Raw genomic sequence first — 25,698 nt, 5'->3', positions numbered from 1 at the left:
GTGTCTCTGGGGGTCCTGATGTCCCTGGGAAGTCCCCAAGGACCCCAGTGTCCAAGGAGTCCCCATGTCCTTGGGAGGTTCCCAAGGACTCTGATGTCCCTGGGGGTCCCCTGGGGGTCCTGAAGTCCCTGGGAGAAGACCCCAGTGCCTAAGGGGTCCTGATGTCCCCAGGGTGCCCAAGAGCCCCAATGTCCCAGGGATCCCAGTGTTCCTGATGTTCCCTGGGGGGGTCCCAGGACTCCCCGGGGTTCCCATTGTCCCCAGGGGTCCCCATGGGGTCTCTGGGGGTCCCCGGGGCCCGCAGTGCCAGCGCCTGCCGCCCGCAGGGTCCCTGCACGGGAAACCAGCAGAGCCTGGCCCACAGCCGCCTCTGGGACGCTGTCGTCGGCTTCCTCCACGTCTTCGCCCACATGATGAAGAAGCTGGCCCAGGTGGGCACTGGGAGGGCACTGGGAGTACTGGGAGCCCCCCCACATCCCCTACTAACCTGCTGCCCCCTCCTTGCTGTCCCCAAGGGGGGGAGGGTTGGGGACACCCAGGTCCCCAGTGGCATCAGCAGCCCCCCCACGACCCCCCAACCCATCCCGTTGGCCCCGGGGCACCCTAAGGACCCCCCAGTTTGGGGGGGGACCCCCCGAGCTGGCTCTGACGGACCTTTCCGCCCCGCTGCCACCAGATGGGCCAAACGCCGGGACCGCGGATAGGCGTAAGCACCCGCCGAGCCCCCCCGCCCCGTCCCCCTCCCCAGCACTGCATGGCCTTGCTAACCCCCCTCCCCCGGCATGGCAAAGCCCCCCCCAGACCCCCCTTGCTTGGGTCGCGCGTGAGTTTGGGGGGCCACCACCCACCCTCTGTCTCGTGGCGCGAGGAGCGGTGCTGGAGCGGGTCATGCCCCCAGGTAAGGGGGTCCGGGGCCGTGGTGGGGGTCACGGCATGGCGGGGGGCCACCTCGGGCTCATGGTGTCCCCCCCGTTGTGTCGTGTCCCCCCCCAGGACTCCAGCCAGATTGGGCTGCTGAAGGAGCTGCTGGACCTGCAGAAGGACATGGTGGTGATGCTGCTGTCCCTGCTGGAAGGTGGGGTCCCCTTGTCCCCCCCGGGGCGTCCAGGACCCCTCTGCTGCCGTGGGTGTCCCAGCGTCACCCAGGGTCCCCCTGCCATCTGGGGTGTCCTCACTGTCCCCAGCCACTGGGGCTGTCCCCACAGCACCCCCAGACCTGACGGGACCCCCCTCCCCTCCACAGGCAACGTGGTGAACGGGACCATCGCCCGGCAGATGGTGGACATGCTGGTGGAGTCCTCCAGCAACGTCACCATGATCCTCAAGTTCTTCGACATGTTCCTGAAGCTGCGGGACATCGTGGCCTCGGACGCCTTCCGTGACTACGTCTCAGACCCGCGAGGACTCATCTCCAAGAAGGACTTCCAGAAGGCGATGGACAGCCAGAAGCAATATGAACCCGCTGAGATCCAGTTCCTCCTCTCCTGCTCCGAGGCGGATGAGAACGAGATGATCGACGTGGAAGCCTTCGCCGGTCGCTTCCAAGAACCTGCTCGCGACATCGGCTTCAACGTAGCTGTGCTCCTCACCAACCTCTCGGAGCACGTTCCCCACGACCAACGTCTCCGGACCTTCTTGGAGCAGGCAGCCAGCATCCTGGAGTATTTCCGTCCTTTCTTGGGACGGATTGAGATCATGGGAGCGGCTCGACGGATCGAACGCCTCTACTTCGAGATCAGCGCCGCCAACAAGGCGCAGTGGGAGATGCCCCAAGTGAAGGAGTCCAAGCGTCAGTTCATCTTCGACGTGGTCAACGAGGGGGGGGAGGCCGAGAAGATGGAGCTCTTCGTCAACTTCTGCGAGGACACCATCTTCGAGATGCAGATCGCTTCCCGCCTCTCCGAGGAGGAATCCTCTCGGGAAGGAGGGGAGGATGAGGAGCAGGAGGAGGAAGAAGAAACCCCCGACCCCACCGGCCCCCCGCCACCTGCTGAACCCGCCTCGGCTTTCGGGGAGCTGCTGGCGGGGGCCGGGGGGCTGCGACGTTTGTTGGGGTCCCCCCAAACTTGGCGGCGACGGTTGCGACGGTTGCGACGACGGCCGGGTCGGGAGCTGGCGTGGGCGGCAGGGGCGGCCGCCGGCCGGGCGATGCTGGGGGGGCTGCTGGGGGGCTGGGGGGTGCTGGGGGCCGTGGGGCGCCTGGCCTGGACCTCCCTTTTCGGAGGGGGGCTGGTGGAGGGGGCGAAGCACCTGGCCCTGGCCGAGCTGCTGGCCAGCATGCCCGACCCCACTCAGGATGCCGTGGGGGGCGGCGAGGCCGTGGGGGGCACAGGGGGAGAGGAGGGGGGTCCCCAAGATCCCGTCCCCCCGCCCGCACCCCTCCTGCCGCAGCCCCCCGAGGAGGAGGAGGAGGAACAACAACAGGCGGCGGTGGCGTCACCGGTGGCAGCTTTCGGGGTGCGCAAGGAGCCTGGGCACTATCGACTGGCAGCCCCCGACGCCCCCGGGGGGCTGGGGGACATCGGGGAGCCTGCCACCGCCGAGCCCCCCACCCCCGAGGGCACCCCCATCCTCCGGAGGAAGATTGGGGTAGGTGGCCGATGGGGGCTCGGTGGGGGGGGTCCTATGGGGAGGGGATGCTCGGGGTCCCTGTGGGGGGTGGGCAGGGTGCTGGGGGTCTCTATGGGGGTGGAGGACCGCAGGGGTCCCCTATGGGGGGTAGGATGCTGGGGAGGGGTCCCTATGGGGGGCAGGACCCTGGGGTCCCTCCCAGCAGTGGGGAGCAGAGTGGGGGTCCCCAGCCCCTGGTTTCTGCTCCCTGTGGGCATGGCCAGCCCTAGCGGGGCTTTGGGGGGGTCCAGTCCGTGCCCCCCCGGGCCTGATCCTGGCTCCCACTGCAGGAGGATGGGGAGGAGGTGGTGGAGGAGGAGCCGCAGAAGGAAGAGGAGCCAGCGGGCGAGGCGGAGAAAGCTGAGTGAGTGGGGGGCCGGGGCCCCGCGGGGGCGGGCATGGCCCCATTGGGGGGGTCCATGGCCCCAGTGGGGCTACGGGGTGGTTATATGGCCCTGTTGGGTGTTGCATGGCCCCACTGGGGCTGTGGGTGGGTCCATGACCCCGTTGGGTGTTGCATGACCCTGTTGGGTGTTGCGTGGCCCCATCGGAGCTATGGGGTGGTTATATGGCCCCGTTGCATTTTGTGTGGCCTCACTGGGTGTTGCATGGCCCCGTTGGGAATGTGGGGCGGGTCCATGACCCTGTTGGGTGTTGCGTGGCCCTGTTGGGGCTATTGGGTGGTTATATGGTCCTGTTGGGGCTGTGGGGTGTTGCGTGGCCCCATTGGGTGTTGCATGGCCCCGTTGGGGCTGTGGGGTGGGTCCATGGCCCCAGTGGGGGGCTGTGGGAAGGGCGGAGGGTCCCGCTGGAGGCCCCCACCCAGGCAGCACCCTTGCTCCCAGCACGGAGAATGGGGAGAAGGCCGGGGCGGAGGGGGCCGAGGGGGGGCCCGAGCCCAGGGCCCCCGAGAAGAGGAGGAAATCAGTCCCCCGGGAGCGCAAGGAGCCGCCGGCTGAGGGAGCCTTTGAGTTCTGGGCTGAGCTGGAGGTCCAGAGGGTCAAATTCCTGGTATGGGGGGGCCAGGGGGGCCAGGGAGGGGCCGGGACCCCCATTGCCTGAGCACCGGGACCCCCTCCCCGTGGGCAAGCCAGGCACCGGGATCCCCATCCCTGGGGAGGCAGCTGGGGGGGGGGGGGGGGGCAATGGGACCCCCATCAGTGGGGATGGACCCTGGGTGGGTGCTCAGGGGGGTCCTGGGGCTGGGCCCCCCAACCCTGAGCGTGTCCCCCCCGGTGCAGAACTACCTGTCCAGGAACTTCTACAACCTGCGGTTCCTGGCGCTCTTCCTCGCCTTCGCCATCAACTTCATCCTCCTCTTCTACAAGGTCTGGGTCCCTGGGGGGTACGGGATGGGGTGGGGGCACCCCAGACCCCTGGGACCCCATGGCGAGGGGGTGGGACGGAGTGGGGACACCGCAGGCCCCTGGGACCTCATAGAGGGGCTATGGGATGGGGTGAGGGCACCCCAGACCCATGGGTCCCCATGGAGGGGGTATGGGATGGGGTGGGGGCACCCCAGACCCCTGGGTCTCCATAGACAGGGGGGTACGGGATAGAGCAGGGGCACCCCAGACCCCTGGGACTCCATGGGGGAGGTGGGGGCACCCCAGACCCCTGGGACCCCATGGGGGGGGTATTGGACAAGGTAAGGGACCCCTGGGTCCCTGAGGGGGGCATGGCACAGGGTGGGGGCACCCTGGGTCCTGGGGGGGATCCGTGGGGTCCGCAGGCTGGGGCGCTGGGCACCAGGACGCTCAGGTCCGCAGAGGCTCCCGGCCCCCCCAGGTGTCGGAGCACCCTCCGGGCGCAGAGGAGGAGGCGGAGGGCTCGGGGCTGGCGGCGGCGGTGGCCGAGGAGGCCGGGGGGGACGAGGAGGCCGGGGAGGAGAGCGTCGTCTACTACTTCTTGGAGGAGAGCACGGGCTACATGCAGCCGGCGCTGCAGGGGCTGGCCCTGGCCCACACCCTCGTCGCCTTCCTCTGCATCATCGGCTACAACTGCCTCAAGGTGCGCCCGGCCACGCCACGCCCCGGCCACGCCCCCGGCCACGCCCCCCCCGCCACGCCCCAGCCCTGACCATGCCCGTTTATGGTGCCACACCCGTTTACGCTGCCCCGCCCTGGTTGGTCACGCCCTCTTCTGCCTGGCCACACCCCCAGGTCCTGCTGACCCCAGGCCTGGGCTCTGTCCCCGTCCCCCCCAACCCTGTCCCCCTGTCCCCCTGTCCCCCCATCCCCTCTGACCCTGTCCCCCTGTCCCCCCATGTCCCCCCGTCCCCCCAAACCCTGTCCTCATGTCCCCCTATGTCCCCCCGTCCCCCTAATCCTGTCCCTGTGTCCCCCCATGTCCCCCTGTCCCCCCAAACCCTGTTTCCATGTCCCCCATCCCCTCTAATCCTGTCCCCGTGTCCTCCCATGTCCCCCCGTCCCCCCAAACCCTGTCCTCATGTCCCCCTATGTCCCCCCATCCCCTCTAATCCTGTCCCCGTGTCCTCCCATGTCCCCCTGTCCCCCGAAACCCTGTCCTCATGTCCCCCTATGTCCCTCTGTCCCCCTGTCCCTCTCTAACCCTGTCCCCGTCCCCCCGACCCCGCCGCTGTCCCCCCCTGTCCCCAGATCCCCCTGGTGATCTTCAAGCGGGAGAAGGAGGTGGCCCGGCGCCTGGAGTTCTCGGGGCTCTACATCACCGAGCAGCCGCCCGATGACGACGTCAAGGGCCAGTGGGACCGACTGGTGCTCAACGCCCAGTACGGGGGTCCTGGGGGGTCCCTGGGGGGTCCTGGGGGGGGCCAGTGGGACCGACTGGTGCTCAACGCTCAGTACGGGGGTCCCAGGGGGGTCCTGGGGGGTTCTGGGGGGCCAGTGGGACCGAGTGGTGCTCCCCGCCCAGTCCGGGGGTCCTGGGGGGTCCCTGGGGGGTCCTGGGGGGGGCCAGTGGGACCGACTGGTGCTCAACGCTCAGTACGGGGGTCCCAGGGGGGTCCTGGGGGGTTCAGGGGGGCGAGTGGGACCGACTGGTGCTCAACGCCCAGTACGGGGTTCCCGGGGGGTCTCTGGGGGGGGTCCTGGGGGGTTCTGGGGGGGCGAGTGGGACTGACTGGTGCTCAACACCCAGTACGGGGGTCCTGGGGGGGCAGTGGGACTGACTGGTGCTCAACGCCCAGTACAGGGGTCCTGGGGGGGCCAGTGGGACTGACTGGTGCTCAACGCCCAGTACAGGGGTCCCTGGGGGGTTCGGGGGGGGCCAGTGGGACCGACTGGTGCTCAACGCCCAGTATGGGGGGGTCTGGGGGGGCAAGGGGACCTCCTGGTGCTCAGTGCCCAGTATGGGAGTCCTGGGGGACCACTGGGACCAGCTGGGGGTCCCTGCCCCCCCCCCCCGGGCCAGATGTGGCTGCTGGGGGGGGACGACGGGGGACACAGCCCCCCCCCGACCCACCTGTCCCCTCAGGTCCTTCCCCAGCAACTACTGGGACAAGTTCGTCAAGAGGAAGGTGAGGTGGGGTCCCGCAGCCCCCGGGCGGGGGGACACTGGAGGGGGCCATACCCTGACCGTGTGTGTGTGTCCCCCCCCCGACCGTGTGTGTGTCCCCCCCCCAGGTGCTGGAGAAGTACGGGGACATCTACGGCCGGGAGCGCATCGCCGAGCTGCTGGGGATGGAGCTGGCCAGCCTGGAGATCGGGGCGCAGGGGGAGAGGAAGCCCCCCCCCGACAGCTCCCTCCTCACCTGGTGGGTGCGGGGGCCTGCCCGGGGGGGCTCGGCCCCCTTCTGGGGGTCCCCCCTGCATCCTCACCCCCTTTCCCCCCCCCCTCCGCCAGGATCACGTCCATCGACATCAGGTACCAGATCTGGAAGTTCGGGGTCATCTTCACCGACAACGTGAGTGGGGGGCTCGGGGGGGGTCCCAGGGTGATGGGGGGGGTCCCAGGGTGATGAGGTTCCTGAGATGATGGGGGTGAGGGTCCCAGGGTGATGATGGGGGTCTGGGATCCTGCAGGGATGGGGGTCCCAGGGTGATGGGGGACAGGACCCCCCCCAAGGGATGGGGGTCTCAGGGTGATGAGGGTCCCAGGATGATGGAGATGGGGGTCCCGGCGTGATGGGAGTCCCAGGGTGACGGGGGTCCTGGGGTGATGGGAGTTGGGACCCCGCAGGGATGGGGGTCCCAGGGCAATGGAGATGGGGGTCCCAGGGCGATGGAGATGGGGGTCTCGGGGCAATGAAGGTCCCAGGGCGATGGGAGTTGGGACCCCACAGGGATGGGGGTCCCAGAGCAATGAGGGTCCCAGGGCGATGGAGATGGGGGTCCCAGGGCGATGAGGGTCCCAGGGCGATGGAGAATGGGGGTCTCGGGGCGATGAAGGTCCCAGAGCGATGAGGGTCCCGGGGTGATGGAGGTATGGGACCCCCAGCAATGGGGGTACCAGACCGCAGGGTGACCCCCCACTGTCTTACCTCCCCAGTCCTTCCTCTACCTCACCTGGTACATGGCCATGTCCCTGCTGGGCCACTACAACAACTTCTTCTTCGCCTCCCACCTCCTGGACATCGCCATGGGGGTGAAGACCCTGCGCACCATCCTCTCCTCCGTCACCCACAACGGCAAGCAGGTGGGTGGGGGCTGGGTGGGGAGGGGGTGGCCGGCGGGGGGGGACGGGACACGACACCCCCCTGACGCCGTCCCCGTCCCTCCGCAGCTGGCCATGACGGTGGGGCTGCTGGCCGTGGTCGTGTACCTCTACACCGTGGTGGCCTTCAACTTCTTCCGCAAGTTCTACAACAAGAGCGAGGATGAGGATGAGCCCGACATGAAGTGCGACGACATGATGACGGTCTGTGGGGTGGGGGGCCCGGGGGGGGGGGGGGTCAGGGGACCCGAGAGACCCTGAGGGGTCCCTGGGATGGCTGGGGTGGTCCTGGGAGCATCCACGGGGTCCCTGGGGTGGTCCTGGGGGTCCCAGGGATGGCTGGGATGGTCCTGGGAGCATCCACGGGGTCCTGGGGGCATCCATGGTGTCCCTGGGATGGCTGGAGTGGTCCTGGGAGCATCCATGGGGTCCCTGGGGTGGTCCTAGGGGGTCCTGGGGAGTCCAGTGGGGCTCTGGGGGTCCGGGGAGTCCCTGGGGGGGTCCTGAGGGGTCACTGGTGGGAACTGAGGGGTCTGGGTTGGTCCCAGGGGCATCCAAGGGGTCCCTGGGACAGTCCGAGGGGTCTCTGGGGGTCACTGGTGGGAACTGGGGGGTCTGTGATGGTCCTGGGTGCATCCTAGGGGTCCCTGGGACAGTCTTAGGGGTCCTCAGGGGTCTCTGGGGGTCACTGGTGGGAACTGGGGGGTCTGGGATGGTCCTGGGTACATCCTAGGGGTCCTAAGGGGTCTCTGGGGGTCCCTGGGGATCTCCAGAGGGTCCCTTTGGAGGAGCTGGGGGTCTCTGGGATGGTTTGGGGGGCCTAGGGGTGTCTTAGAGATGGAGCTGGGGTCCCTGGGGGCATCCAGGGGTCCCTTGGGGATCAGGAGGTGTCCAGAGGGTCCCTGGGGGGGTCTGGGGTGGTCCGGGGGAGTCCAGAGGGTCCCTGGGGGGGTCTGGGGTGGTCCGGGGGGGTTCAGAGGGTCCCTGGGGGTCTGGGGTGGTTCTGGGGAGTCCTGGGGGTCCCTGGAAAGGTTTTGGGGCTCCGGGGGTGGATAGGATCCTTGGGGGGCAGCTGGGGGTCCCGAGGGCCCCCTGACCCCCCGTGCCCCCCCAGTGCTACCTGTTCCACATGTACGTGGGGGTTCGGGCCGGGGGGGGCATCGGGGACGAGATCGAGGACCCGGCGGGGGACGACTACGAGCTGTACCGCGTCGTCTTCGACATCACCTTCTTCTTCTTCGTCATCGTCATCCTCCTGGCCATCATCCAGGGTAGGGACACCCCCCCCCCCCCCCCCCCGGGGCTGTGGGGAGCCGATGGGGGGGTCTCCACCCCGGTGACACCCCCCCCTTGGGTGTCCCCCCCTCCCCAGGTCTGATCATCGACGCTTTTGGGGAGCTGCGGGACCAGCAGGAGCAGGTGAAGGAGGACATGGAGGTGAGTGACCCCCCCGGGGGGCACAGGACGCCCGGGTCCCCGATCCGGCTTTGGGGGGGGGGGGGGGGGCGGCCCTGACCCCCCCGACCCCTCCTGACCCCCCCCAGACGAAATGCTTCATCTGTGGCATCGGGAGCGACTACTTCGACACGACGCCCCACGGCTTCGAGACCCACACGCTGGAGGAGCACAACCTGGCCAACTACATGTGAGGGGCCGGGGGGGGTCCGGGGGGGGCAGGGGGTCCGCAGCCCCCCCCACTGACCGCTGCCCCCCCTCCAGGTTCTTCCTCATGTACCTGATCAATAAGGATGAGACCGAGCACACGGGGCAGGTGAGAGCGCTGGGGATGCAGAGGGGGGGTCCCACGGGGAGGGGGGGGTCCCACGGGGAGGGGGGGTCCCTGCCCTGACCCCCCCAACCCGCCTTCACCCCCCCCCCCCAGGAGTCCTACGTCTGGAAGATGTACCAGGAGCGCTGCTGGGATTTCTTCCCCGCCGGCGACTGCTTCCGCAAGCAGTACGAGGATCAGTTGGGGTGACCCCCCCGGCACCCCCCGGACCCCCCCTCTAAGTGCCTTGTCTGCCCGGGGGGGGCCGCTCGCCCCCGCCCCCAATAAACCCTGCAGAGTGTTGCTGCCCCCCGCCTCCTTCTTGCCCCCCATCAGACCCCCCCAATCAGACCCCCCCCATCAGACCCCCCCCCATCAGACCCCCCCAGACCCCCCCGACCCAACACAGCGATTTGGGGGCTCTTCAGGGCTTTTTTCCTTTTTTTTTGGGGGGTGCAAATAATTACAACTGTCAGCAAAAGGAGGGAGATGCTGGGGGGGGCACAGCCCACCCATGGGTGCTGCTCTGGCTGGGGGGGGCCCAGCTCAGCCTCTCTGCCCCCCCGCATCCCCGTGGGGCCCCCCCATCCCGGGGGGGGGGGTCACGCCTGGATGTAGAGGTTGCTGTAAGCGTTGGCCTCGTCGGCGGGGCGCGTCTCCAGGACCAGGGTGCTGGGGGGCGATGGGGGGGTCAGGGTGGGGTGGGGTGGGGGTTGCCCCCCCCCAGGACCCCCCCCCCCCGGGTTTGTACCTGTGGGAGCTGAGCAGGCGGAAGGTCCAGCGCTGGTCCCGCAGCTCCTCGATCAGCTGGGGGGGGGAGTGGGGCTGGGTGGGGGGTCCCCAGGGATGGGGGGAGTGGGGCTGGGGGTAGGTGGGGGGGTCCCCAGCGCTGGGGGGGGTCCCCAGGGTCCCCAGGTGGTGTCTCTTCCCCCCCCCCCCCTCAGGTCTGGGGTCCCAGGCACGGGGGCTATGGGGGGTTATGGAGGGGCTATGGGGGGGCTACGGGGGGTTATGGAGGGGCTAGGGGGGGCTACGGAGGGCTATGGGGGGTTATGGGGGGTTATGGAGGGGCTACGGAGGGTTATGGGGGGCTGGGGGGTGATGGAGGGTTATGGGGGGCTATGGGGGGTTATGGAGGGGCTATGGGGGGTTATGGGGGGCTGGGGGGGGGGCTACGGAGGGTTATGGGGGGCTACGGAGGGCTATGGGGGAATATGGGGGGGCTATAGAGGGTCATGGGGGGCTATGGGGGGCTATGGAGGGTTATGGGGAGCTACAGAGGGCTATGGGGGAATATGGGGGGGCTATAGAGGGTCATGGGGGGCTATGGGGGGCTATGGAGGGTTATGGGGAGCTACAGAGGGCTATGGGGGAATATGGGGGGGCTATAGAGGGTTATGGGGGGCTATGGAGGGTTATGAGGGGGGATGGGGGGGCCGGAGGGGGCTATGGGGGGGCTCACCTGCGCGGAGCCCACCTGCCGCACCTGCACCCCGTGACGCCAGAAGGCCTGGACGCAGCCGCGGACCAGCGCTGGGGGCGGGGGGGGTCAGAGCCGGGCACCCCCCATCACCCCCCATTTCCCCACAAGCCCCCAGCACCCCACTGCCCTCCACTGTGACCCCCCTGCACCCGCAAGCCCCCCGCAAGCCCCCTACCCCCTTCTGCAGCCCCTGCACCCCCAAGCCCCCCACTGCACCCCCCAGTTCCCTCCCAGCACCTTCCTGTGTCCCCTGGCCCCCCCAGCACCCCCCGACGCCCCATTCCCCCCGGCACCCCTGACCCCCAGCCCCACCCGAGCCCCCCCACCCACCCACGGCCTCCACAGCCACGTCGAAGGGGATGTCGGGGGCCACCAGCCCCCGGGCGGGGGTTCCCTGCAGCGTCACCAGCTTCACGCTCCCTGGGGGGGCACGGGTCAGCCCCTGCCAGGACCCCCGGGACCCCCCAGGACCCCCAGCCCCACCTTGGGGCACCCCTGGGACCCCCTGGCCCCACCTTGGGGCACCCCTGGACCCCCCGGCCCCACCTCGGGGCACCCCTGGGACCCCCAGGACCCCTGGCCCCACCTCAGGGCACCCCTGGGACCCCCGGGCCCCCCGGCCCCACCTCAGGGCACCCCCAGGACCCCCTGGCCCCACCTCAGGGAACCCCTGGGACCCCCAGGACCCCCTGGACCCCCCAGCCCCACCTTGGAGCACCCCTGGGACCCCCGGGATCCCCCAGCCCCACCTCAGGGCACCCCCAGGAACCCCCAGCCCCACCTCGGGGCACCCCTGGGACCCCCAGGACCCTCCAGCCCCACCTCGGGGCACCCTGTCCCATGGTCTTGTCTCTGCCGTGGGTGGAGAGACAGACAGACAAATGGATGGATGGATGGGAGGGATGATGGACAGACAGACAGACGGATGGGTGCATGGATGGAGAGATGGGGGAATGATGGATGGATGGATGGATGGATGGATGGATGGGATGATGGACAGATGGATGGACATGTGGATGGATGGATGGAGGGGATGATGGACAGGCGGATGGCTGGGCGCGCGGCTGGACGGACAGACGGACGGACTCACGGTCCAGCAGGACCAGCACGGTCTCGCTGTCCAGCTGCGTCACCTGCACGGGGCCGGGGCAGGAGGGCTCTGCGTGGGGGGGGCAGAAGTTGGGGAGGGCCCCAAACCCCGCTCTGCACCCCCAAATCCTCCTGGGCCCCCAGGCTGCAGACAGACCCTTCTGGGCGGGAGGCGGGACCCCCACCCCCCCAGGGACCCCCCACCTCCCCTCCATGTCCCCTCAACTGGGATGGGGACCCCTAAAGCCCCCAGGATACCCAGACAGAGCACACGAGCCCAAATGCCCCCCCAAATCCTCCCGGGACCCCCAGATGGAGCACAGGAGCCCCAGGTCCCCCCAGGACCCCCAGGACCCCCAGACTGAGCACAGGGACCCCAATGCCCCAGGTCCCCCCCAAATCCCCCTGGGACCCCCCAAATCCCCCAGGACCCCCAGATGGAGCACAGGAGCCCCAGCTCCCCAGGGACCCCAGTTCCCCCAGGACCCCCAGACTGAGCACAGGGACCCCAATGCCCCAGGGATCCCAATTGCCCCAGGACCCTCAGACTGAACACAGGGACCCCAATGCCCCAGGTCCCCCCAGTTCCCCCTGGGACCCCCCAAATCCCCCAGGACCCCCAGACGGAGCACAGGAGCCCCAGCTCCCCAGGGACCCCAGGCTGCCCAGCCAGGGCAGAGGAGCCCCAATGCCCCAGGTCCCCCCAAAACCCCCCGGCACCCCCAGCCCCGCTCACCGGTGCCGGTGTGGGCGAACCAGGAGGTGAGGGAGTTGAGGTTGATGGTGTGGAAGAGGACGGGGCGCGCGGGCGAGGGGCCGGGGCTGACCCCGATGCAGACGCTGGGGAACTCCTCCCCGGGGGTCACCAGCAGCTCGAAGACCCGCAGCGGCGAGGGCAGCGGGAAGTCGAAGTGCTGGGGACACGGGGACGGGGGGGACGTGGGGACGTGGGGACACGGGGATGTGGAGGTACAGGGAACATGGGGAACCACTGTGGGGACATGGGAACCCACCATGGGAACCCACCATGGGGATGTGGGGACATGGGGACCCACCGTGGGGACATGGGGACACGGGGATGTGGAAGTACAGGGAGCCACCATGGGGGTGTGGGGACATGGGGAACCACTGTGGGGACATGGGAACCCACCATGGGAACCCACCGTGGGGATGTGGGGACATGGGGACCCACCGTGGGGACATGGGGACACGAGGAACCAGCATGGGGAGGTGGGGATCCACCGTGGGGACATGGGGAACCACCATGGGGATGTGGGGACATGGGGACCCGGGGACCCGACATGGGGAGGTGGGGACATGGGGACACAGGGACCCACCATGGGGACGCGGGGACACGGCGCGGGGGCTGTTGGGGACGGGGACAGGGGGCTGTTGGGGACAGGGCGGGGGTCCCTACCTTGACCAGCATGAACTTCTGCAGGGGCTGGTACCACTGGAGCAGCACCACGCCGGCGTCCAGCGCCCCGCACAGGTAGTGACACCCCGTCTGCCCGTTCCTGGCTGGGGACGGACGGGGACCCCGTCAGACCCCCTGCACCCCCGCTGCCCCCCAGCCCCCCCGGGGCCCCCACGCACCCACGCAGCAGGTCCGGCAGCCCTTGGTGTCGGGGATCTTGGTGGAGGTGACGTTCTTCCTGGGGGGGGACACGAGGGGGTCTCCTGGGGTGCAGCCGGACCCCGGGGTGTCCCCCCTCATCCCCCCCGCCCAGCACCTTGCGTGTCCCCCAGGTTCAGCCCGGAGCAGGGGGGGGGGGGTCCCTGTCACCCCAGATTGGGGGTCTGGGGTCCCCTCCATCACCTGGGCAGCAGGGTTGGGGGTCTGGGGTCCCCCCTTTTATCTGGGCAGCAATTTTAGGGGTCCCCTCCATCACCTGGGCAGCAGGAATGGGGGTCCACCATATCTGGGCAGCAGGGTTGGGGGCCTGGGGGTCCCCCATACCCAGGCAGCAGGACTGGGGGTCTGGGGTCCCCCCCACTACCTGGGCAGCAATTTTAGGGGTCCCCTCCATCAGCTGGGCCCCAGGGTTGGGGGGCTGGGGTCCAGGGTCCCCCCGTACCTGGGCAGCAGGCGGTGGGGGGAGATGTGCACCCCCGGGCGCTGCTCCCTCTTGCTCTGCTCGTAGAGCCCCAGCAGGCTGTGGGAGTAGAGCTGGGGGGTCTTCCCTGGGGGGCAGGGGGGGTCAGCACAGGCCTGGGGGTCCCCGGCCCCCCCCAGCCCCCCCAAATCCCCATGCTCACCCGAGACGGACATGAGGACGTTGCCGATAGAGTAGAGCCAGGAGGTGCGGCTGTGGTAGAGCTGAGGGGGGGGGTCAGGGGCCGGGACCCCCCGGACCCCCCCGGACCCCCCAGGGCCCCCCCAAAACCCCTAGAATCCCCCCAGGCCCCCCCAAGCCCCCAGGACCCCCCCACACCCACCAGCTCCAGCGTGGCCTCGGGCTCGCTCTGGTTCAGGGTGAAGATCCCCTCCTCTGCTCCCAGGATGAGGTGGGGGTCTGGGGGGGACACGGGGTCAGGGGCCGCGGCCGCCCCCTCTCCCGTCACCCCGAGGCACCCCAGTGTCCCCAGTGCCCCCAATGCCCCCCTGATGTCCCTAATGCCCCCCCATGTCCCCAATACCCCCCCTGTGTCTCCAATGCCCCCTCAATGTCCCCAATGCCCCCTCCCTGTGTCCCCAGTGCCCCCCAATGTCCCCCCTGATGTCCCCAGTGCCCCCACCCTGTGTCCCCAATGCCTCCCAAATGTCCTTAATGCCCCCCTTGATGCCCCCAATGCCCCCCCAATGTCCCTAGTGCCCCCCATGCCCCCTTGATGTCCCCAATGCCCCTACCCCCTGTCCCTAGCACCCCCCCAATGTCCCAGTGCCCCCCTTGATGCCCCCAATGCCCCCCAGACATCCCTATTGCCCCCCAATGTCCCCAATGTCCCCCTTGTTGTCCCCAATGCCCCCCAATGACCCCCAATGTCCCTAGTGCCCCCCAATGTCCCCGACGTCCCCAATACCCCCCCAATGTCCCTAGTGCCCCCCTTGATACCCCCAGTGCCCCCCCGACGTCCCTGGTGCCCCCCCAATGTCCCCCTTGATGTCACCAATGCCCCCCAATGTCCCTAGTGCCCCCCAATGTCCCCAATGTCCCCCTTGATGTCCCCAATACCCCCCAATGTCCCCCCAGTGCCCCCCAATGCCCCCAGTGCCCCCCCGACGTCCCTAGTGCTCCCCAATGTCCCCAGTGCCCCCCAATGCCCCTAGTGCCCCCCTTGATGTCCCAAATGCCCCCCAATACACCCCAATGTCCCCAATGCCCCCCCAATGTCCCCAGTGCCCCCCTTGATGTCCCAAATGCCCCCCAATACACCCCAATGTCCCCAGTGCCCCCCAGTGCCCCCCCGCCCCCCCAAGCCCACCCTGGGTGTTGGGGTGCGTCCAGGTGGTGGTGGCCGTCACGTGCAGGGGACACCCATCAAACACCTTCCGGAAGAAGGACCCCTCCTGGGGGGCCGGGGGGGTGAGGGGGGGCAGGTATTGGGGTACAACACCCCCCCCGGGCCCCCCCCCACCCCGGCACTCACGTGTGGCCTCGGGGCGGCCCCCCCGTTGTCCGCAGGGACCTGGAGGGGGGACAGAGAGGTCGCGGGGGGTCGGGGACAGCGGGGTGACGGGGGGGGCCATGGGGTGATGGGGGTGGGGCTCACCGCTCTCCGTATCTTCTCTGTCTTGGGGGGCAGCAGGGGGGGGTCCTCGCTGCAGGGCCCCGACCAGAGCGCGGGGTCTGGGGTGGGGACGGCGGGGTCAGGGCGGGGGGCGCGGGATGTCCCGTGACCCCAGTGCCCCTCCCCGTCCCCAGCGTCCCGTCCCCCCCCCCCCGTGTCCCTCTCCTACCTGAGCTGGCAGCCAGGGGCCCCCCCCGGGCGGGGGTCGGGGGGCCGAGCCCCCCCACGGGGCCGCTGGCGCAGCGCACCAGGGCCGGGGGGGGCGGCTGCTCCAGGAGGGGACCCCGGGGCCGCGGGCGGGGGTCTTCGGGGGGGGCCTCGGCCGAGCCCGTCCGGAACTTGGGCTGCCGGGGGGGGGACACAAGGGGTCAGATGGGGCGGGCAGGGGGCCGCTGGGATGGGGACCCCAGTTTGGGACTGGTGTCCCCCCCCATTTGGGACTGGGAACCCCCAGCCCCATCCTGAGGGTCCCCCCCGGGTGTCGGGGGCGGGGGGCGCTCACCTTGGGGGGCAGCGGGGGGGGCACGTCCTCGCGCAGCGTGGCACTGGGGACAGAGCGTGGCGTCGGGGAGGGGGGCGGGGGGGTCCCCGCTTTGGGAGGGGTCGGGGTTGGGGACACGGGACGGTACCTGTTGGGGTCACAGCGGCTGGGGCTGGGGGGGACAGAGAGGAGGGGGGTGAGACGGGGGGCACAGGGGACCCCCACCCTGCTCGGTGGGGACCATGCCCAGGGGACGCGACGGGGGGACAGGGGGACATCAGGGTGCGGGGTGACGTTGGGGGGCAGCAGGGGACAGGCTGACATCGGGGCGCGGGGTGACGTTGGGGGGCAGCAGGGGACAGGCTGACATCGGGGCACGGGGTGACATGGGGGGGACAGGGGGACGTCGGGAACGGTGTCACCCACATGTCGACATCGTCGTAGTCGTCGTCGTCATCATCGGAGTTGTCGTCCCTGCGAGCGGCCGGGCCTGAGGCCGTGGCCCTCCCCGCCCTGTGTGTGTCCCCCTGCGTCCCCCCACCCGATCCGATGTCCCCTCCGTGTCCCCCCTGGTCCCCCTCTCACCGTGCGCTGCCCCAGAGCCCCCTGTCACCCATGTCCCCCCTGGTCCCCATGTCCCTCCCCATGGCCCCCAGTCCCCATGGCTCCCCATTCCCATGGCCCCCCAGTCCCCGTGTTCCCCCTGGTCCCCATGTCCCTCCCCATGGCCCCCCTGTCCCCCGTGTCCCCCCCAGTCCCCATGTTCCCTCCCAATCCCTGTGTCCCCCCAGTCCCCACGTCACCCCCAGTCCCCATGGCCCCCCCAGTCCCCGTGTCCCCTCCCAGTCCCTGCGTTCCCCCAGTCCGCGTGCCCCCAGTCCCCGTGTCCCCCCATGTCCCCCCCAGTCCCCGTGTCCCCCCGGTCCCTATGTGCCCTCCCAGTCCCCCTGTCCCCCCAGTCCCCCTCTCCCCCCAGTCCCCGTGTCCCCCCCAGTCCCCATGCCCCCCCGGTCCCCATGTCCCCCCCGTCCCCTCTCACCGTGCGCTGCCCTCAGACCCCCCCACTCTCCTGCCGCAGCCGGACTTCGCCGAGGACACCTGGGGGAGAGGGTCGGGGGGGGGGGGCTGCAAACAGGGGACCCCCACAGCCCCCCACAGCTCCCCAGGAGGGCCGAGAACCCCTGGAAGACCCCAGCCCCCCCCCCAAACCCCTTGGTGCCCCTCAGGGGACCTCCAGCCCCCCTCATTCCCCCTGGCTCCCCCCAGAGCCCCCCCAGGGCTCTCCAGGGACCCCCAACCCCTCCAGGGTCCCCCCCAGCACCCGAGGGCTCCCCAGGCCCCCAACCCTTCCAAGCCCCCCCCCCCAGCATTCCAGGGCTCCCCAGGACCCCCAACGCCTCCAGGGTCCCCCCCAGCACCCCAGGGCTCCCCCCAAGCCCCCCCCCCCATCTTCCCAGGGACCCCCAACCACTCTGGAGCCCCCCTCAGCCCCCAGTGTGGGTGGGGGTCCCCCGTACCGGCTGTGCCGGGGGGTCTCCCTCCTTCCGCCAGCACGGGCCCCGGCCGAGGTGGTGCACTGCGGGGGACAGGGTGACAGCATGGGCACACGGGGGGGACACGGGGGGACACAGGGCCACGGGTGACGTGGGGGCACGGGGAGGGGGGATATGGGGGTGCAGGGGATGGGGGGGCACAAGGGGTGTGGGGGGCGCAGGGACAGGGGCCGTGGGGACACCGGGGCCGTGGGGACACGGCGGGGACACTCTCGGGGACAGTTTGGGGTCCGGGGGGGGACACACTCACGGTGGGGGCCGGGGTCGCTGCGGCCGGCGGCGGGGCGGTGGGTGGAGTGGATCCGGCGGGGCACGGGGGGGGGCGGCTGCGAGTCCGAGGGGTGACGGGGGCCCCCAGTGCCTCCCAGTGCCTCCCAGGGCCCCCCAGAGCCCCCCAGAGCCCCCCAGTGCCCCCCAGAGTTCCCCAGTGCCTTGCAGAGACTCCCAGAGACTCCCAGAGCCCCCCGTGCCTCCCAGTGCCCCCCAGAGTCCCCAAGTGCCTCCCAGAGCCCCCCAGTGCCTTCCAGTGCCTCCCAGAGCAGCCCCCCAGTGTCCCCAGTGCCCTCCAGAGCCCCCCAGTGCCTTGCAGAGACTCCCAGAGCCCCCCAGTGCCCCCCAGTGCCCCCCAAGAGTTTCCCAGTGCCTTGCAGAGACTCCCGGAGCCTCCCAGTGCCTCCCAGAGCCCCCCAGTGCCCCCAGTGCCTTCCAGAGCCCCCCAGAGCCTCCCAGTGCCCCCCAGAGTTCCCCAGTGCCTCCCAGAGCCCCCCAGTGCCCCAATACCTCCCAGAGCCTCCCAGTGCCCCTGCCCAGTGCCCCAGTCCTTCCCAGTGCCCCCTAGTCCGGTCCTTCTAAAACACCCAGTGCTCCCAGTCCCCCCCAGTCAACTCCAGCTCCCCAGTCCCCCCCAGCATCCCCTGTGACCCCCACTCCAGTGGTCCCAGTGCCCCCCCATCCCTCCCAGCACTTCCAGTTCTCCCCAGTGCCCCCAGTGCCACGTCTCATCCCCCCCAGTCCCATGTCCCAGTCCCCCCCAGTGCTCCCAGTCCATCCCAGTCCTTCTGCCCTCCCCAGCACCCCCGTGCCCCGGCCCCACCTCGGGCTCTTCCTCCTCGGGGTCGCAGCCCCCCAGGAGCCGCTCGGGGTCCCGGAGCTTTTCCAGCAGCTCCAGGGTGAGGGTCCGGCTCAGCCCCGGCTGGGCCACGAACTGGTGCTGGGGGACGGGGACAGGGGACGTGGGGACGGGGGACATGGGGACGTGGGGATGGGGGGACGGGGGGACGGGGGGACAGGGGGACAGGGGGACGTGGGGATGGGGGGACGGGGGGACAGGGGGACAGGGGGACGTGGGGATGGGGGGACGGGGGGACGGGGGGATGGGGGGACAGGGGACGTGGGGATGGGGGACATGGGGATGTGGGGATGGGGGGACGGGGGGACAGGGGACGTGGGGATGGGGGACATGGGGATGTGGGGATGGGGGGACGGGGGGGACAGGGGACGTGGGGACGGGGGACATGGGGACGTGGGGATGGGGGGACGGGGGGACGGGGGGACGGGGGGACAGGGGGACGTGGGGATGGGGGGACGGGGGGACGGGGGGACAGGGGGACAGGGGGACGTGGGGATGGGGGGACGGGGGGATGGGGGGACAGGGGACGTGGGGATGGGGGACATGGGGATGTGGGGATGGGGGGACGGGGGGACGGGGGGACAGGGGGACAGGGGACGTGGGGATGGGGACGAGGACGGGCACACTGGGATGGGGTGAGGGTGAGGAGGGATGGGGATGTGGGGAGAGGGATGGGGACAGGATCGGGATGATGGGGATGGGGACAACTTGGGGACCAGCAGGGGATGGGGACGGGGATGGGGACAGGATGGGGACAGGGAGGGGATAGGGATGGGATGGGGATGGGAACAGGGACAGGGATGGCATGGGGACAGGGACAGGATGGGGATGATGAGGACGAGGATAGGGACAGGATGGGGATGGGGATGACAGGGATGGGAACAGCATGGGGACCAGCATGGGATGGGAAGAGGGATGGGGACAGGACAGGGACAGGGATGAAGACGAGGCCGGGGATGAAGATGGGGATGGGGACAGGATGGGAATGGGGATGGGGACGGGGATGGGGACAGGGATGGGGACAGGGATGCAGATGGGGCCGGGATGGGCACGGGGCCGGGGCCGGGGCCGGGGGGCTCACGGTCAGCATCTTGGCGGCGCTGGGCCGTTTCTTGGGGTTCTTGGTGAGCGTCACCTTGACGAAGTTGTGGAAAGAGGGGGACCTGGGGGGGGGACACGGTGAGGGCCGGGGGTCCCCGTCCCGCGGGGGGTCCCCCGCACCCCCAGCGCCCCCCGCTCACCACTTGGCCTTGTCCTTCAGCTTGGGGGGCTGGTACCCGCTCTTGGACATCAGGAACAGCACCCTGGGGCAGGCAGGGGGGCGTCAGGGGGACCCCTCCCCACCCGCGGGGGCTGGGGGGGGCTGGGGGGGGTCCCCGCTCACCGCAGGGGGTGGACGTCGAACATGGGGGGCTGCAGTTCGGCCAGCTCCACGGCGGTGATGCCCACCGACCAGACGTCGCAGAGCTCGTTGTACCCCCCCTTCAGCTCCACCGCCGCCACCTCGGGGGCCATCCTGGGGGGCACGGGGGGGGGGCAGTGTGGGTCCGGCCCCCCCCAGCCCCGGCCCCCCCCCCCCGGGCCCCCCCTCACCAGTACGGGGTGCCGATGAAGGACATCCGCCGGGCGAAGGTCGCGCTGATCTGCGCCGCGATCCCGAAGTCGGCTGGGGGGGGGCGTGAGGGGTGGGGGGTCCCACCAGCCCCCCGGGACCTGGACACCCCCCCCCCAGCACCCCCTCACCCCATTGCTCCCCCCGCCATCCCAGCTCCCCCCCCCAGCTGCTCCCAGCACCCCTGGCACCCCGTACCATTGCCCCCAATTCCCCATAGCCCCCCCATTCCCTATTCGCCCCCCAGGCCCCCATAGCCCCCCAGTTCCCCATTGCCCCCCATTGCTCCCAGCCTCCCATAGCCCCCCAGTTCCCTATTTGCCCCCCAGGCCCCCATAGCCCCCCAGTTCCCCATTGCCCCCCCATTGCTCCCAGTCTCCCATAGCCCCCCAGTTCCCTATTTGCCCCCCAGGCCCCCATAGCCCCCCATTGCCCCCACAGCCCCCCCGCTCCCCCAACCCCCATAGCTCCCCAATTCCCCACAGGACCCCATCGCCCCCCTGCCCCCCCAGACCCCCATACCCCCCAATGTCCCACAGCCCCCCTTGCCCCCCAACCCCCATAGCCCCCCAATTCCCCACAGCCCCCCCATAGCCCCCCTGCCCCCCCAGACCCCCATAGCCCCCCAGTTCCCCCCAGCACTCACCCAGCTTCACCTCCCCGCTGTCGTTGATGAGGATATTGGCTCCCTGCAGCGACGGGACGGGGTCGGCGGGACCCCCCGGCCCCCCCAAATGTGTGACCCCCCCCGATGTGTGTGTGCCCCCCCTTGTCCCCCCGCCTTGTGCCCCCCCCCCTCATCCCCCCTACCTTGATGTCCCGGTGGATCTTGCCCTGGGAGTGCAGGTAGGAGAGCCCCTGCGAGGATGAGGATGAGGATGAGAATGGGGGGCAGCCCCGGGGTGGGGGTCGCGGGGGGGTCCCCGGGGGGGTCCCACTCACCTCCAGGGTCTCCCTGCAGACGTAGGCGATCTGCGGCTCCGAGAGGGGCCCCGTCACTGCGGGGAGAGGGGCTCAGCGGGGGGGACAGCTGCCGCGGCCCCCCAAAATGGGGGTCCCAGCCCAAAAGCAGAGGGCCCGGACGCTGGGGGGGGGGGGGGCCGGACTCATGGCCCCCCCCCCCCCCGTGCCTCAGTTTCCCCCTCCCCGTACCGTGGTAGATGTCCTGCAGAGCCCCCCCCCCGCACAGCTCCATGCAGATCCACAGCTTGTTGCACCTGTGCGGGGGAGAAGGGGTTAACGGGGTGCTGGGGGGGGGGGGGGTTGGGGGGCACCAGGGGTACACGGGGGGTGTCGGGGGGCGGGGGGGGGTTGGAGGGGGGGTTGACGGGGTTTGGGGGGAATTTGGGGGATTTAGGGGGGTGGGGGGAATTTGGGGGATTTGGGGGGGATTTGGGGGGGTTGGGGTGAATTTGAGGGATTTGGGGGTTTGGGGGGATTTGGGGGGCTGGGGGGGTCGGGGGGCTTGGGGGGATTTGGGGGACCCTCACCAGCTGTAGCTGCCGAAGTAGGCGATGATGTTGGGGTGCTGGCAGGACCGGACCATCAGGATCTCCTGCTGCAGCCTGGCGCGGTCGTCGTGTGGGGGGGCAGAGGCTTGCGGGGGGGCGGGCGGGGGGGCCGGGGGGCGCGGGGGGTCCCAGGGGGTCCCGAGGGGCTTTGGGGGTCCTCACGGCACCGCAGGGGGTCCCGAGGGGTATTGGGGGGTCCCAGGGCATCCCAGGGGGATTGGGGGGTCCCAGGGCATCCCAGGGGGTCCCAGGGGGGATTGGGGGGTCCTGAGGGGATCCCAGAGCATCCCAGGGGGTATTGGGGGGTGTCAGGGGGTCCCAGGGGAGATTGGGGGGTCCTGAGGGGATCCCAGGGGGTCACAGGGGTATTGGGGGGTCCCGGGGGCACTGCAGGGGGTCCCGGCGGGTATCAGAGGGGTCCTGGGGGGCCCGAGGGCATCCCACGGGGTCCCAGGGGGTATTGGGGGGTCCCAGGGCATCCCAGGGGGTCCCGAGGGGTATTGGGGGGTATTAAGAGGTCCCAGGGGGTATTGGGGGGTCCCAGGGGGTATCTGGGGTATTGGGGGGGTATTAAGGGGCCCCAGGGGGCATTGGGGGGCCCTGGGGGGTATCTGGGGCATTGGGGGGGGTATTAAGGGGCCCCCGGGGGTACTGGGGTGTCCTGGGGGGTATCTGGGGTATGGGGAATCGCAGGGGGTCTTGGGGTCCCCTGGACCCCTGGGTCCCCACAGGGGGGGGGGCCCCCCTCACCTGCCTCCATCTTGACAACCTTGATGGCGGCCACCTCACCCGTGGCTTTGCTGCGGGCCTGGGTGGGGGGACAGCGGCTCAGGGCCTCCCAGTGCCTCCCAGTGCCTCCCAGTACCTCCCAGTACCCCCAGTGCCGGATGTACCAGGGCCTCACGCCTCCGGTAGCGGCAGCGGGGGGGTCCCCCGGGGCTGCGGGTACCGGCAGGAAGGACCGGGGTGGGGAACTGGGAGTACTGGTGGGGAACTGGGAGCAGCGGGGGGGAACTGGGAGTCACTGGAGAAGCAGGAGGCCCCTTTGCGGGTAGGGGGGCACCGCTCGCCACCCCCCGCCCCGAGGACCCCGGCATCCGGGTGGGGACGTGGGGGTCCCCCGTACCCCAGGGCCCCTTTTGGGGGGTCCCAGGGGTCGCCCCCCCCGACCCGTATTTGGGGGGCCCCGTCACCTTATAGACCTCCCCGTAGGTGCCGCCGCCCAGGCGCTGCAGGATCTCGAAATCCTCCTGGGGGTCGCGGGCGGAGATGTGGAGGTGGCGGGGGTCCATGGCGGGGCCCCCCCACCGCCCCGCGCCCCCCGTGCCAGGCCCAGCGGCGGGCGGGAGCTGGCGGCCCCCCCCAGCAGCCACCGCGGCGGAAGGGGAAACTGAGGCACGGCCCACTGGGGACCCGGGCATCCGGGCGCCGCCCCACCCCCCGCTTTTGGGGACGGCTTCGAGGCCAGCGTGGTCCCCCCAGTCTGGGCCCAGTGCACCTCACGCCGAGCCCAGTCTGAGCCCAGTATGAGCCCAGTGCCCCCCGTTTGAGCCTGGTATTCCCCAGAAGAGCCCAGTTTGGCCTCAGTGTGGCCCATTTGCCCCCCCAGTGTACCCTACTGTGTCCCAGTGCCCCCCCCAGTATGGCCCAGTCCCTCCCAGTGCAAGCCCTCCTCCACTCCCTCTATGGCCCAGTCCATCCCAGCATGAGCCCCTTCCACCTCCAGTATGGCCTAGTCCCTCCCAGTGCGAGCCCCCCTCCACTCCCAGTATGGCCCAGTCCATCCCAACGTGAGCCCCCCTCCACCCCCAGGATGGCCCAGTCCCTCCAGTACGGCCCAGTCCCTCACAGTATGACCCCCCCCTCCGCCCCCAGTATAGCCCAGTCCATCCCAACATGAGCCCCCCTCCATGCTCAGTATGGCCCAGTCTGTCCCAGTATGACCCCCCTCCACCCCCAGTATGGCCCAGTCCCTCCAGTATGGCCCCCCCTCCACCCCCAGTATGACCCAGTCCATCCCCATACGAGCCCCCCCTCCCCCCCCCAGTATGGCCCAGTCCCTCCAGTATGACCCCCCCCGCGTCGATCCCCCCCAGCGTGGGTGCGCTTTGCCCTAACGCTGGCCCCAGTTTGGCCCAGTCGGACCAAGCCGAGACCCCACGCTCGTACTGGGAAGGGGCGCTGTGGGCGTGGCCCGGGCTTGTGGGCGGGGCTTTGGTCTGTAGGCGTGGTCGGGATTTGTGGGCGGGGCTTGTTTGCGTGGGCGGGGCCAGGGTATATCCCTCCGCCTCCCGCCGCTGCCGCTCTCTGCGCCTGCGCGCCGCTCCTTCGCTCCCCCCTCCCATCGTCCCGTCATGCCCGGCGAGCGCCCACGCCGGAAGCGGAAGTTACCTCGTCCGCCGGAACCCGGTACCGCCCTTTCACTTCCGGCGGTACCGCGAGTCATGGCGCTCTTCGAACAGATGCGGGCGAACGTGGGGAAACTCCTGCGGGGCATCGACCGGTACCGGCGGCGGGGGGAGCCCGGGGGGACCGGGGGCGGGCGGGGGGCTCGGCCGGGACCGGCGGGGAGGGGGAAGGACCGGGCCGGGGGGCGGCTCACGGGCCGGTAATGGCGGCAGGGGGGGGGTGTTGGTGGGAGCGGGGCCCGGCAGCGCCGAGGGACCCCCGGGAACGGGGGTGTGGTGGGGAGCGGGGCCCGGCAGCGCCGAGGGACCCCCGGGAACGGGGGTATGGCGGGCGGCGGGGCTCGGGACGGCGGCGGTAACGGGCGGGGGGGTCCCGGCGGGGGGCGGCCCCCCGCTGCCCGCAGGTACAACCCCGAGAACCTGGCCACGCTGGAGCGCTACGTGGAGACGCAGGCCAAGGAGAACGCCTACGACCTGGAGGCCAACCTGGCCGTGCTGAAGCTGTGAGTGGCCCCGGGGGGGGGACACGGGGCACGGGCCGCGACCCCCCCGTCCCCAACGCCCCCCTCTCCCCCCGCAGGTACCAGTTCAACCCCGCCTTCTTCCAGACCACCGTCACGGCCCAGATCCTGCTGAAGGCCCTGACCAACCTCCCCCACACCGACTTCACCCTCTGCAAGTGCATGATTGACCAGGCCCACGTATCCACCCCGCCCTGGGGGGGCTTCTGGGGACCCCCTCAGCCCCCTCTTTGCCCCACGGGACCCCTCCTCACCCCAATTTAGGGACTGGGGGGGGCTGGTTTGGGGGTGCAGCTCCGGGCCCCTCTCCCCACCTTTTCCTTGACCCCCTCTGGCCACAGCAGGAGGAAAGGCCCATCAGGCAGATCCTCTACCTGGGGGAGCTGCTGGAGACCTGCCACTTCCAGTCCTTCTGGGTGAGTCCTGGCCCGGGGGGGGCACCCTGGACTCGAGGGGGGCACCCCAAAGTCAGGAGGACATTAATAACCACCCTCCCTCCCCCCCCCCCCCCCCGCCTTCCGCAGCAAGCTCTGGATGAGAACATGGAGCTGCTGGATGGGATCACCGGCTTCGAGGACTCCGTGAGGAAATGTGAGGGGGTCCTGGGGGGCACAGAGGGGCCTGGGGGGGCCGGCGGCTGACGTGGGGCTCTCCTTCCGCAGTCATCTGCCACGTGGTGGGGATCACCTACCAGCACATCGACCGCTGGCTGCTGGCCGAGATGTTGGGGGACCTCTCGGGTAAGGGGGTGACAGGAGGGATTGGGGAGGGGGCTGCGGGGTAGGCCGGGGACTGAAGCCCCCCCCAAATTCCACCCCCAGAGGCTCAGCTCAAGGTCTGGATGAGCAAATACGGCTGGACGGAGCCGGAGCCCGGGCGCATCTTCATCTGCAACCAGGAGGAGAGCATCAAGCCCAAGAACATCGTGGAGAAGATCGACTTCGACAGTGGGTGTCGGGGGGCCTTGGGGAGCCCCCCCCGGAGCCTTGGGGAGCCCCCCCCCCGCCCCGGGACCCCCCCCTCACTCACCTCCTTCTCCCGCAGGTGTCTCCAGCATCATGGCGTCCTCGCTCTGAGACCCCCGTTTTACCGTCCCCATTCCCCCCCCGTTTTAACTCTTGGCTCCCCCAGTAAAGGAGAAGCCTCCAGGGTGCTGTGGTCCTTTTGGG

General features: G+C 70.4%; 3 protein-coding genes across 11 annotated transcripts in view; 2 read left to right on the top strand and 1 right to left on the bottom strand.

Annotated features, from left to right (window-relative positions):
* The window catches only part of RYR1 (ryanodine receptor 1), a 61,456-nt gene extending 52,216 nt beyond the window's left edge, over positions 1–9,240 (top strand). For both annotated transcript variants that reach the window (XM_087729613.1, XM_087729612.1), the window contains 18 exons: positions 327–431; positions 994–1,075; positions 1,244–2,589; positions 2,901–2,974; positions 3,456–3,621; positions 3,852–3,938; positions 4,399–4,620; positions 5,229–5,359; positions 6,064–6,106; positions 6,213–6,343; positions 6,433–6,493; positions 7,078–7,224; positions 7,312–7,446; positions 8,357–8,513; positions 8,615–8,679; positions 8,787–8,887; positions 8,962–9,013; positions 9,125–9,240. In XM_087729613.1, the coding sequence (XP_087585739.1) occupies positions 327–431; positions 994–1,075; positions 1,244–2,589; positions 2,901–2,974; positions 3,456–3,621; positions 3,852–3,938; positions 4,399–4,620; positions 5,229–5,359; positions 6,064–6,106; positions 6,213–6,343; positions 6,433–6,493; positions 7,078–7,224; positions 7,312–7,446; positions 8,357–8,513; positions 8,615–8,679; positions 8,787–8,887; positions 8,962–9,013; positions 9,125–9,220 (3,201 nt within the window). In that variant the 3' untranslated portion in view covers positions 9,221–9,240. The remainder of the gene's footprint in view (positions 1–326; positions 432–993; positions 1,076–1,243; positions 2,590–2,900; positions 2,975–3,455; positions 3,622–3,851; positions 3,939–4,398; positions 4,621–5,228; positions 5,360–6,063; positions 6,107–6,212; positions 6,344–6,432; positions 6,494–7,077; positions 7,225–7,311; positions 7,447–8,356; positions 8,514–8,614; positions 8,680–8,786; positions 8,888–8,961; positions 9,014–9,124) is intronic.
* Positions 9,241–9,444: 204 nt separating this feature from the next.
* MAP4K1 (mitogen-activated protein kinase kinase kinase kinase 1) lies at positions 9,445–23,149 on the bottom strand. Of its 7 annotated transcripts, none has more exons than XM_087729618.1 (33): positions 22,794–23,149; positions 22,351–22,408; positions 21,580–21,670; positions 21,242–21,306; positions 21,032–21,087; positions 20,900–20,947; positions 20,736–20,778; positions 20,071–20,143; positions 19,862–19,993; positions 19,719–19,781; positions 19,559–19,640; positions 18,442–18,558; positions 17,599–17,674; positions 17,313–17,371; positions 16,835–16,893; positions 16,222–16,269; positions 15,944–15,967; positions 15,817–15,859; positions 15,484–15,658; positions 15,297–15,373; positions 15,174–15,212; positions 15,009–15,093; positions 14,022–14,098; positions 13,842–13,902; positions 13,661–13,766; positions 13,179–13,237; positions 13,000–13,103; positions 12,319–12,496; positions 11,584–11,626; positions 10,824–10,913; positions 10,473–10,543; positions 9,762–9,817; positions 9,445–9,682 (listed from the first exon to the last, which is right to left on the bottom strand). In XM_087729618.1, exons 1-33 carry the CDS (start codon positions 23,019–23,021, stop codon positions 9,557–9,559), a joined length of 2,712 nt encoding a protein of 903 aa, XP_087585744.1. In that variant the 5' UTR covers positions 23,022–23,149; the 3' UTR covers positions 9,445–9,556. The 7 variants fall into 7 exon arrangements, 6 of the variants coding, with proteins under 6 accessions (XP_087585744.1, XP_087585746.1, XP_087585748.1 ...); XM_087729619.1 differs by having other exon boundaries at positions 9,466–9,682; positions 11,584–11,652; positions 22,794–23,148; XM_087729620.1 differs by lacking the exon at positions 10,824–10,913.
* Positions 23,150–23,939: 790 nt separating this feature from the next.
* On the top strand, positions 23,940–25,677 carry EIF3K (eukaryotic translation initiation factor 3 subunit K). 2 transcript variants are annotated; one of them, XR_015698499.1, is made up of 8 exons: positions 23,940–24,103; positions 24,413–24,511; positions 24,589–24,709; positions 24,871–24,945; positions 25,054–25,110; positions 25,192–25,269; positions 25,351–25,476; positions 25,574–25,677. XR_015698499.1 is itself a non-coding variant. In XM_087729638.1 (8 exons), the coding sequence occupies exons 1-8, from the start codon at positions 23,955–23,957 to the stop codon at positions 25,603–25,605; spliced, it is 747 nt and encodes a 248-aa protein (XP_087585764.1). In that variant the 5' UTR covers positions 23,940–23,954; the 3' UTR covers positions 25,606–25,677. The 2 variants fall into 2 exon arrangements, 1 of the variants encoding a protein (XP_087585764.1); XM_087729638.1 differs by having other exon boundaries at positions 25,054–25,120.
* The last annotated feature ends 21 nt before the right edge of the window (positions 25,678–25,698 follow it).

The sequence above is a fragment of the Nipponia nippon genome, unplaced genomic scaffold (assembly GCF_047370975.1).
Source record: "Nipponia nippon isolate SJK-2023a ecotype South Korea unplaced genomic scaffold, ASM4737097v1 scaffold_46, whole genome shotgun sequence".
Taxonomy (NCBI): Eukaryota; Metazoa; Chordata; class Aves; order Pelecaniformes; family Threskiornithidae; genus Nipponia; species Nipponia nippon.
The sequence above is the reverse complement of the archived record's forward strand: the minus strand, read 5'-3'. Positions and strand labels throughout refer to the sequence as shown.

Coding starts and splice junctions, on each gene's coding strand:
- MAP4K1 (XM_087729618.1), bottom strand. CDS start 23,021: ATGCCCGGGTCCCCAGTGGGCCGTGCCTCAGTTTCCCCTTCCGCCGCG. Junction 16,270..16,834: donor GGGTCTGAGGGCAGCGCACG/GTGAGAGGGGAC, acceptor GGCCGCTCGCAG/GGACGACAACTCCGATGATG. Junction 15,860..15,943: donor AGCCGCTGTGACCCCAACAG/GTACCGTCCCGT, acceptor CTCTGTCCCCAG/TGCCACGCTGCGCGAGGACG.
- EIF3K (XM_087729638.1), top strand. CDS start 23,955: ATGCCCGGCGAGCGCCCACGCCGGAAGCGGAAGTTACCTCGTCCGCCG. Junction 25,270..25,350: donor GATGTTGGGGGACCTCTCGG/GTAAGGGGGTGA, acceptor TTCCACCCCCAG/AGGCTCAGCTCAAGGTCTGG. Junction 25,477..25,573: donor GGAGAAGATCGACTTCGACA/GTGGGTGTCGGG, acceptor CTTCTCCCGCAG/GTGTCTCCAGCATCATGGCG.